This window comes from Populus euphratica, unplaced genomic scaffold, assembly GCF_000495115.2.
Source record: "Populus euphratica unplaced genomic scaffold, PopEup_1.0 scaffold1397.1, whole genome shotgun sequence".
In the NCBI taxonomy this organism is placed as follows: Eukaryota; Viridiplantae; Streptophyta; class Magnoliopsida; order Malpighiales; family Salicaceae; genus Populus; species Populus euphratica.
In genome coordinates, this window is record NW_011501246.1 from 11,382 (window position 1) to 22,803 (window position 11,422).

The 11,422-nt window shown below is 30.2% G+C and overlaps 2 protein-coding genes and 1 non-coding gene across 7 annotated transcripts in view; 1 reads left to right on the forward strand and 2 right to left on the reverse strand.

The window, feature by feature from the left end:
- The window catches only part of LOC105117535 (uncharacterized), a 5,682-nt gene extending 5,285 nt beyond the window's left edge, over positions 1–397 (reverse strand). Inside the window, exon 1 of one of the 2 annotated variants that reach the window (XM_011015225.1) lies at positions 20–326. In XM_011015225.1, the coding sequence (XP_011013527.1) occupies positions 20–163 (144 nt within the window). In that variant the 5' untranslated portion in view covers positions 164–326. Of the gene's footprint in view, positions 1–19 lie in introns of both variants that reach the window. The other variant, XM_011015226.1, reaches the window with a different exon arrangement.
- TRNAS-AGA (transfer RNA serine (anticodon AGA)) lies at positions 346–427 on the reverse strand. The gene has a single exon. It is a non-coding gene; the product is annotated as a tRNA-Ser (tRNA).
- A 74-nt stretch (positions 428–501) lies between these two features.
- On the forward strand, positions 502–4,064 carry LOC105117536 (DNA-repair protein XRCC1-like). Of its 4 annotated transcripts, none has more exons than XM_011015228.1 (8): positions 502–604; positions 840–1,028; positions 1,132–1,320; positions 1,460–1,571; positions 1,998–2,083; positions 2,258–2,368; positions 2,622–2,708; positions 3,593–4,064. In XM_011015228.1, the coding sequence occupies exons 2-8, from the start codon at positions 882–884 to the stop codon at positions 3,938–3,940; spliced, it is 1,080 nt and encodes a 359-aa protein (XP_011013530.1). In that variant the 5' UTR covers positions 502–604; positions 840–881; the 3' UTR covers positions 3,941–4,064. The 4 variants fall into 4 exon arrangements, with proteins under 4 accessions (XP_011013530.1, XP_011013531.1, XP_011013529.1 ...); XM_011015229.1 differs by having other exon boundaries at positions 505–584; XM_011015230.1 differs by lacking the exon at positions 502–604 and adding an exon at positions 637–717.
- Positions 4,065–11,422: the final 7,358 nt, after the last annotated feature.

An 11,422-nucleotide genomic window follows, 5' to 3' on the forward strand; every position in this document is an offset into this window, starting at 1 on the left:
GAAAGAGTGGGGGAAGTACCAGGGATTTGAGGAAATTGTGAGCGGAGAGAAGATCATCATCTTGATGAGGATCGGAGTCACAAGGAGGCTTCGAAAGAGAACCTAACGATCCGTGCAAGATAGACAATCCGCTGTATCTCTGCAGAGGATCCTCCAAGTTCATCGTTTTTTTTTTTTTAAAAAAAGGCAGAGACAGTGGAAGACAGAGTGGAATGTGGGTGGGCTAGTTTTAGTCGTTGGATTCGAAAAGACAGAGCGGGATGGTTTGCGTGTTTACGCCAATGGAGAGTGGAGCCCCTTTGTTTTAGACAATTTTTTCAAAGTTAACTTAAAAATTAAATTCAGCGTGGACGGCAGGATTCGAACCTGCGCGGGCAAAGCCCACATGATTTCTAGTCATGCCCGATAACCACTCCGGCACGTCCACTTCGCTGTTAAATGCACCAGATACTTAATATTTGTATTGAAAATATTCCTTGCGTAGGAGTGACACGAGAAAAAAAATAAAAAACACCTAAAAGTTAAGACCCCCAAATTCTTTGCGGGGCCTGGCGGACACAGGAAAGACTAAGGAGGAAGAAAAGATAGTTTCTTATCTCGCCCTGTAAGTTCGATTATTCCTTTTTTTTGTCTTTAACTCTCCAAAATCACTAGTTTTGTTTTCTTTATCTGTCCATTAGTTGCCAAGGAGATTTAATTACTGGAGTTTGTGATTTGGTTGTGCTTATTTTTGTCCAAATTGAGCATGCAAGTACATGTTTACAATACCAGTTAGATTCTGATTTTGATAGCAAAAAACATATATACATGCTTCGGAGAAATTGAAGATTTTTGTGCAGCGGAAGGAGACGGGAGAGATCATTATTATTTTAATTTGAATCATGTCGGATTCAAAGAGAAGTGGTGAAGGGGGTAGTAGTAAAAAGCGAAATCTTCCTTCATGGATGAGTTCTAAAGACAATGAGAATAAATCTCATGGGAAGAAGGCAGCAGCAACTTCTGCTGAAGATGAACAATCTACACTTCTGGTATTGCTCATGGCTTCATTGATGGGTTTAATGATGTGACTTTTGTGTTTCATTTGACTTCTTTTTATTAATAATGATTATAATGTATGCTTTGATTTGGCAGGATGGTGTGGTGTTTGTATTGTCCGGGTTTGTTAACCCTGAGCGTGCTACATTGCGGTCCCAGGCTTTAGAAATGGGAGCGGAGTATCGACCAGACTGGACCTCAGATTGCACTCTCTTGGTTTGTGCATATTCAAATACTCCAAAGTTCCGACGAGTTGAGACGGATTGTGGAACCATTGTTAAGAAGGTTGTTGCTGCATCTAGTATATGCGTTTGTGGTGTCTGAATCAGCAGCCTTTTCATTTTTATATTCCATTCCATACCTTGTTTATTCGTTCTTAGCAATAATTTGATGCAATGCTTTGTTTGCTGTATGTTTGCCACAGGAATGGATACTAGAGTGTTACAGCCAAAAGAAGCTAGTTGAGATTGATAGTTATCTTATGCATGCTGGGAAACCTTGGCGGATATCCAATACTTCTCACGAAAGAGGCAGTGGTAATGTAATCTCTATCCTTTTTCCAAATATTTTTGTCAAGGGATAAACTTTCTTTTAAGTCTTATTTCTCAGTATTACACATCTTGAATGCTTTTAGCATATTGAACAAATAACTTGTCTATGCATTCTTGTCATGATTCTGACAAAGGATAATACGAAGCTGATTGATGCTGCTTTCAGGTAACCTGTGTTTGAAACGTAAATTATAGTAGGTCGCAAACGTAAATTATAGTAGGTCCCACACACAGTTAACAACTTTTTATATTTTACCAAACGTTTTGTTTTTGTGGTTTGCTTCAAAAGCTGAAGCAAACCACAGAAACAAACACTCGCTATGTATTTGATATTTTCTCCACATTATGTTTTGGGAGTCTCCCCCCCTTTCCCTTCATTTAGTCTGAACACAAAGATTGCTTGCAATTCAGATCAAAAGGCATCCCCACCTAGAAAATCTGAGAAACAGGTCAAAAGTGGGTTGCATTCAAAGCCAACTGCCTCTGCATCCTACAAGGTTAGTGTAGTATGCTAGTGTTCTGATGAGGGAATTGCAACAAGCCTTCCTTGCATTACAACCATTCCAGTATGATAGAGAAATTTTGTATATACGTGACATTTTAGTTCTTTTTCAACAATTCTTACATCTGCCACCAGTATTTAGTTGTTCGTTGTGACACATGTTTCTCAGGTTAGAGCATCTAATCCCACTAAAGAGTGCTTCTCTCCTTCTAAAGTGAAGGAGTGGGTTATTGACGATTTGAATAGAACCATCTCATGGCTGGAGAGTCAAGAGGAAAAGGTAAGTGACATCTAACAACTTGATCTGGCAAAAGCTTTTCTTGGTTCACCAGGAGTTTTCTTGAATGTGGGAAAAAATGAAATCTGTTTAGAGCAGATGTGTCACATATGAATATGAAGGTAGCTTTGTGTTTCACTCATCATTATTTTAAGCTGGTCAAAACATGCCTAACCCTGCTGCGTTTCTAGCTATTTGTGTGCAAGTTGTGCAGAATATATTCTAGGAACCTGATTTTAGTTTTCCTTTTCAACAGCCAGAGCCAAGTGAGATTAAACAAGTAGCTGCAGAAGGCATCGTAATTTGCTTACAAGATGCCATAGATTTCCTTGAACAAAATCAGGTATAATCTTCTCACAGACAATGACACTATTCAAATCCACAGTAAATTTTATTCTGATTTAATTCACATCACCTTCCATTGAAAATACTGGCTGCTCTCGTGGTGAGTGAAGATATTTTAAGGCAAATCCTATAAATTGATTAATTAGTAATGCTGATGTTTTTGCTTTTGCTCGTAGAAAAATGCACTTGGCTTTTCAGTTCATTGTGATTTTTAAATGCGGTCCTCTAAATAGTTGTAATTTTTTTCCGTAGACAGTTTGCTTAAACCACCTTGCTTTGGCAGATCATTTACTCTTTCTATACTTTTTTGGATGATTTACTTATAAATGTTTTTCAGTTATGTTGAATGCTAGCATTGCGTTGCATTGCTAGCACTGTTACCCTTTGTAGATTTTGGTTATATTGCACTTCCATTCTAGACCCAAGGGAAGGGGGCAGGTCATTTGTCCTGCTCTGCGCACCAGGATCGTGATTTCATCACTCTTTCTCCAGGACAACTGTGCTCTCCAGAACTGATAGTGGATTTCCCTTCAGAAATTCATCATCAGTTCAATCCTTGTACTAGTTGGGAGTGAAATCTATTTAAAGTTTTTTTTTTTTTCCAACTATATCAACTATTCTCTTTCCCAATTAAACCTTTTCCTCTTGACTCTCCAGCCATGAGATGGTTCTATTCAAATCGGTAAATGTATTAAAATAATATATTTTTAATTTTTTTAAAATTATTTTTACATGAACGCATTAAAATAATATAAAAAAGAAAAAAACTTAAATTTTTTTATGATATTGCCAAGAGGTATTAATGTTACCAGCATCTATCGATTCTAGTTTGGCTTACATTTATAAATACCGCTCTAAAATTTGTCACTATTGTCTGCTTAGGATGTCCGGAAAATAACAGATCAGTGGAATGTTGTCCCTCAAGCAGTTGAGGAGATGGTAAAGCTTGTAGATGGTGGAAATGCTTCATCTTCTCTTTCAAAGGAAGATCTCTGCAGGAAGGCCAAGGCATGTAAAGAAATCTATGAAGCAGAACTTAGCAGTTTAGATGGTTCAAAGAGTAAGAAACGAAGGTTGAAGAGTGATGAAAGTGGGATTAGTCAAAGGACAAACGCCGTCACTGGTGATGATGCAGCAGAGTATGACAGCGATGAAACAATTGAAATGACAGAGGAGGAAGTTGACATGGCGTACAATAGTATTGCTTCTAAATTTTCTAATGATAAGTGAATTTAATTGTTCCTGAAGGGTCTTGTTATCTTGTACAATAGATGTTTCGATGATCCTTCATAAACGCTCAAAGAAAATTTTGAGAAATGTGTATGATCAACAGGCCAAAAGCGTCTTCTGTATAGCCTGCTGGGTGTTGAATTATTAACAAAGACTCTAGATACACCTTTATTATATGCTATGACTATTATAACCCTCAATGAAAAAAACATTTTTTAAAAAGAGGCTATGGGTAGGAGAGTTTCAGTCTTCTTCATTTATAATTTGTCATGAGGTTGACATCGACTTTTCCGTTTTATTTTGAACAGTAAAATAATTTTATTACTATTTAGATTAAATTTTTAAAGCTATTAGGCAAAGGTGCTTAAATCTTTTCAACTTTTAAAATACATTAAAAAGAAAACTTTGCATTTTGAACCTACAAAAATAAAACATGGGTCTTTTGGTCTTTTACTATATTTTTTTTGTTAATTTTATATTTAGAGGTAGTTTGGTTTTATTCAAGTTCATTAATTAATTTTAAAAATAAAAAAGTTGTAAGTCCGTGAGAGTTAATCATGGTATCTCATAGCAGCCAATCCTGCACTTCTCTTAAATCATTAGAAGGGTCATTGTGTTCTTTTGGGTTAATGGAAGGCGTGTTGGTAGATGTGTGACAATTTATTACTAATAAGCCTTTGTTTTTTCCTCTCTCTGTTTCTAGAAAATACAACTTAACCCTTTTTATTTTTTATTTTAATTTTAATTTTTTTGATTTTTTGATTTTATTTTTTGACCTTTTAATACAATTTTATTTGTATCCGGTTTAGTACTTCAATTTCAATTTATCATGTTTTGTTTTTTTCCAACTTAGTCCTTGTTCTTTCTGTCTTTAATTTTTTTTCTTGATTATTTTATAAAAGTTTTATTGGTTTTCAATTTTATCCTTTAATCTAAGTTTATGATGTATTATTTTTTCAATTTAATCCTCATTCTTTTATTTTTTTTGTTAAAGTTATTTTTCTTTTCAATTTAGCCCTACAATAAAAAAATCTTAGCTACCCTCTAATTTATTTTTTATGTTGATTTTCACTCTCATTATTTTAATTTATCTCACATTAAAAAGGTAAGTGGTTTTGTTGTACCTTATAATGTGAGGGACACTAAATCAATAGATTTAAATGTTAGTATGAAGATCAAATATACACACAGAGACAACACTTGACATTGGAGCACTTGGCATTTGACATTATATAAAATAAATATTTTTTATTTTTAGAATTAATGAATTAAATAATTATGCGTGACACCTCTTGCCAAGTTATTTAATTAATTTATTTGAAGGGTTTTGTTTTTTATTCTATAGACATATTGGTATGATAAGTATGCCTTTAAATTCTATATGTCATAACTTATTTCTAGTTTATTCCCTAAATTCATCTTTTTTTTCCTTTCAAAATAAAAATAAAAAATAAAAAATAGCAAGAAGATTGATATTTTGACCCAAGTAGGCTAAGAAAGATTCCAAATATATATATAAAAAAATCAAGCTGCAATTTTAAACAAAATTATAAACCTAATTGTATCTTATTTTACCTAAAACTAAAGAGACAATGTAGATTCAAGATCAAATTAGTTATTATTAGACGAATCTGCATAAAAATTAAGCATAAGAACATAATTAGATTTTTAATAGACCAATTTAATTTAATCATGAGTCAAATTAAAATTTAATTATATATAAGAATTAATTTGGGTTCAATTGAAGGATTTAATTAGGTGTAAGGACTAATTATAATTTAAATGGGTCAAATTAATTTTATTACATGTTTAACTGGTAAAACATTAAGTTGGAAAACCCAATTTGAACTTAATTGAGAAGATTTAAATTTTATTAGACCAAATTTAATGTCTACAAGGTCAATATCAGGGGTAAAATTGTAAGAAAATCAAAGTTTTAAGGGTTAAATAAGGACTAAATTGAAGAAATTTGCAGCCAAAAACCATTTTGTAAAAGGCACCGAACTCTAAGGACTTAATTAACTAAAATTAAGGGTGAAATTGAAGAAATTTAAAAGTTTAATAATTAATTAGAGGTTAAATTAAAAAAATCTGAGACCAAAATAAAAAAAACGCTAAAATCAAGGGTTTAAATTGAAATTCGTGAAGGGTAAAATTACACAAAATTAAAAGTTTGAAGCCAATAAGATGTTTAATTAAGAATAAATCATAAATCAAATGACTAAAATGCAATTTGCCAAAACGACGCCTCTTCTAGGTGATTGTCCATCTTGTTCTTTAGACTTTAGCTTAAAAAATTGCTCAAGTATTCACCTTTCCAAGACATTTTATGCTTTATCTCTTAACCAAATTGGACAAAACATACACACAAATAATCATCTAACATCTTATTACATCCTAGTGCGGTCAGTTATACCGATTGACATCATAATAACAGTGGCACCGCCTCAAAGTAGCCAACCCAATCAGCCCCTCTTCTGTAACAAAATTGACAGTCCACGATAGCCAATTTGAACCAATTATTGAGATCTTTCTGGGTCAAATCAAGAGCCAAGATTTAGCACCATATGAGACAAAGTATCCCTCTTCTATCTCTTCTAAATAAATGTGGATTTTATGACCCGAAGAAGGATAAATAACAAGCTAAGGTTGAGAAAAAAATAATCTCTGCCCACTTTTTTGATCAGGTAAGCCTCTTCCCTTGTCTTTTTTTTTCTTTCACCCCCTACCAACCACTGCATGCAGTGATGGCTTAGTTAATTTCCATTTTGGGTTGGACTTATCCTAGCCTAACCCATATAGCTAGGCCGGGTCTAGCCTAAAAAAACAATGTTATTTTTCTTATAAATATTAGTTTGATATCGATATAAATCAATTAGAAAATAATTTTTCTATCTCCCTAATTTTTATTTATAATCTCTCTATTTATATTTATAAAAAAATTCTTAAAAAACTTATAGAAGTTGTTATCTATAAGTTTTAAGATTTTACTTTATCCTGAAGGTGCATTTATGGGGGGTAATTAATACCATAAAGATAGTGATATTTACCACTCAAAGCATTTTTACTATACCTATTGAATTTAACAATTAAGCCAAGAAGAGATCATAAGGATTCGTGCATAAAACTTGTTTAATTGTTTTCTTGATTTCATTAATCTGGTCCTTAATTAATAACAAAAGATTTAAAAATGATGAGAGTTAATGAATCTCAATAGGGAACTAATTGATTAATGAATCTCAACAGGGAACTAACCGAAACTAATGGTGTAATATGAACGAAGCAATTATTTGATAAGAGAAAGAAGAAGAATTACATGTGTTCAAAGAACAACTAATACAGTAAAGTTGACGTATTAATGCATATATGCTAAAAGCTCGGGTATATCAGGATTGAAGTATCAAAGAGAAGCAGTTGTGTTATCCAAGCTTGGCTAATTTAATTAGGGTAAGCAAAGTGCAAAATGAAAAGATTAATACATGAGAAAAGAATATTCAACACACAAGAGAGCAAAGATTGGAAGGAAGGGTGGAAAATTTATTTAATAAAGCTCAACTCGAAGGTGAAGGGATTTACCTTGGAACTCGAAGAGATAAAAGCTAACAAAAACAATAATGATTAGAGATTAAAGCTTATGAGCAGCTCTCTCATCAAAACTTCTAACACTTTTGCCCTATAGAGGAAGCCTAAGTTCATCACCTTTATAAGAAATTGGAAAATTTGTAATGAAAGTTTTATAAAATAAAATGAGTGGACTGCAAATACTATCTATATTTTCTTGAGTATGTTCTCTCTCTTGTTTTCAAGATTTTGACCATAAATTAAGATATGCTCAAGTGGTTGAATTGTTTTGAGTCGTCCAAAAACATCTTAGTGTGTATTTGATATTTTGGTGCATGGTGTTTTTCGCTTGAAAATACATTGAAACATCTTTTTCATATTTTTTTTTATATCAATACATTAAAATCATCAAAAAGCTCTAAAACACATCAATTTAATGATTTTTCATACTAAACACACTTTTAAAACATACACAAATACAAGTTGAAATGTAATGTCAAACAACCTCTTAATAACAAATATAAGTATAAGCTACAATATTATGTGTTTATCAATAAAAACATGTCATAAAGGACAATGAGATGATGTTTTATGCTAATGACTCCCAAAATAGTTGGTTTTGGGACAATAGGTGTTAAGACACCCATACAAACTTAATAAATCGAGTTCAAATACTTAATAAATTGAGTTCAAATACTTAATATAGATAGTGCAATATTTGATTTTCTTAATCTTTTTTCTCAACACATGTAACAACCTATGAGCAAATAACTTCCAAATTACTTTACTTTAGGGTATCAAGTGTTAACACACACCCCTTTAGACTTAATTGTTTAGGTTAAAGAGACTACGAAATCAAATTTATTTATTTATTATTTATTATTATTATATAATCTCTCATTTATTTAGTTGCCATCGTTAATAAAAGAACATAAATAATTTAATAATTTAATTTATAACCCACAATCATATGTTAAAGTATGTGTACACACGAAAAAATAGTTTATGAATACTTAATAAATAATTATATGAGCATAATTAAGTGATAACAACATGAGAGTTTGTAAATTGAATAATTTAAAAGGAAACGTGTGATAAATCCTTGTTAAGAATTTTGAAAATAACCATTGTAAAATATTTATTATGATGCATCTCAAAAGTCATCTTAAGAGTAAAGTTCACGTTTACTTTGTTATCTTAACAATAACTGTTTTATTAAATGGTTTTAATAACATCAAGAAGAAAGGTTTTTTTTTTTTTTCCAACTATATCAACTATTCTCTTTCCCAATTAAAATGAGACATTGTCCTCAATGTTTAAAGTTAGAAAGGTAAAGTATATAAGTCATAATTTGAAATAGCAACTACTGAAAATATGAAACACAGTTAAACAAATATAACAAAAAAATGATGTGGGTTAAAAACAAAGAAAAATACTTACACACTAAAACTCAAATTCAATATATGCTTTTTATAACTTTCCATAATTGACTAGTTTATTTGATTCATGGATAGATTAATTTTAAAGATAAAAGTTTGTAGTTGATTAATTAATTATTCAACAGTTATAGTAGATATCATGATTTGTTGTTTAGAAGATACTATAAACCTCTATTCCACAACATGATCAAGAAAAGACTATAAATTATTATAAAAATCATTAACATTTAACAAACATATATGTTCCTGATAAATGTTTAGTTGGACCTAGGAGAAAATCTAAATTATCTATTATAATGTGCTCAAACCACCAAGTAAGAAAATAAATGTGTTAGGATATTTAAGCATTGTAGTTTTTCGTTCAGACATTGTCATGACCTTTAGTTCTTCTCTATTGGTTTTCTAGTTATGTTCTCTTTGCCTAAAGTATTTGGGATGATACCTAAAACATGATTGCCTCTTAAGAATGTAAATGTTGACACACTCTTTATTAATCTAATGTTACCTTTTCCATATACTAAATAAATCTTTCTCTGAGCTAATACCTAACCTAAATGATTTGTTAATTCTAAAAACTCATTTTCTTTTCCAAGACTGGATCCATAAAAAAAAACACAAATATTTTTATTTTATAAGCTGAGGATCCTGTCATTTCTATATTATTCTATACTCTTTGAATGTATGAATTGAATAAAAATAAAGGGAAATGTGAGAAGATTTTATAGATATGGAAAAGAAAATTCAATAATATCACTTATATAGATAGATTAACTAAAGTCCTTTTTTTTAATTGTTTCCTATTTATGTCAGAACATGTATATGTATAAATATTTGTTATTATGACTTACATCTTCTAGTGGTTTTACGTACAAGATTTAAATGCTCTTTATAGATCGTGATTGTGGATAAGCTTTTCATCTAGTTTTTAAAAAAACTTATAAATAAGAACTTTTTAATCAGATTTGTAAAATTATATCTAATATATTTCTTATAAAAATAGGGCCATAAATCATAAATTATGCAATGCACATATTTATTAAGATATATCTCAAGAGTTAATAGAAGATTATATAAAAATTCACCTAATAATCGAACATTTTCTTTAGTGGTACATTAACAACCTTAATCTCTCATACTATACATGATAAATTATTGTTATCATATTTTTAGACAAAATAGAAAAATACATTTTCAATTATCAACAGTGATATCTATTTTTTAGATGTGAGGCGAAGAATACATGTAAAGAAAAAAAACACAAGGAATTGAACAAATACACATACACACACACGTCTAAAAAATAAATTTTGTGTGTGTGTAGAGATATATATCAATTACCATTGGAATCTGAAAGAACTGGCTGGAGTCATAAAGTACTATTATTTGCCATTTGACCAAGATTTGAAAGTGAGTAGCAAAACAAAAATTACACCAAAAAAGAACACAAAAACAATGTAAAAAAAAATACTAATCTTCATAAATAAGATAATTTAAAACAATGAATTTATTTTTACTAGGAAATTATTAAAGTATGCTTTCAAACTATGTCTATTCATTTTGATTTTAGATTTCCAGGAAATAACTAGAGTAAAGAATTATAAAGCAAAATCTTTTGGCTAACATTAAATGTTTTTATTAAGATTTTCTTATTATAAAACACTCTGATTCTTGCTTTATGAATTTTTAAATTCTTATATACATTGTCAAACCTATTTTTGGGCTATTACATAAATTTTACCCTTTTTAAAATAAATAATAAATAATAAAAGCAAAGATATTGATATTTTGGCAAAAGCAAGCTCGGGGGATTTCAAATATAAAAGAAGATCAAGCTGGATTTCAAATATAAAGGAAAATCAAGCTGCAATTTTGAATGAATTAGGAGCCTAAGTGTACCACATTGCACCCAAAACTATAAAGACAATATAGATTCAAGGTCAAATTAAATAATTATTAAACAAATATGCATAAAAATTAAACACAAGAATATAATTAGATTTTTAATAAGCCAATTAAATTTAATCATTGGTCAAATTAAAAGTTTAATAATGTTTAAGAGTAAATTTGGATCAAACTAAAGGATTTAATTAAGTGCAAAGACTTAATTATACTTTAAATGGGTAAAATTAATTTTATTAAGGACTTAATTGATGAAAAATTAAGTTTTGGAGCTCAATTTGAGCTTAATCAAAAATATTAAAATTTTAGATGATCAAACTTAATTTTTAAAAAGTCAATTGGTTGAAATTAGGAATGAAATTGCAAGAAAATTGAAAATTTAGAGTGAATTAGTAGTCAAATTAAAAAAACTCATAGCTAAGAATTTTTTTTAAAAAGACGCTGAACTTTGGGATTCAATTGGTTAAAGATAGAGGTGAAATTAAAAAATTTAAAAGTTTAATGGTCAATTTACATAAATCCAAAACCAAGGATCAAAATAAAAAAGGCGCTGAAATTTAAGGTTGATGTTGAAGTTCAGCAG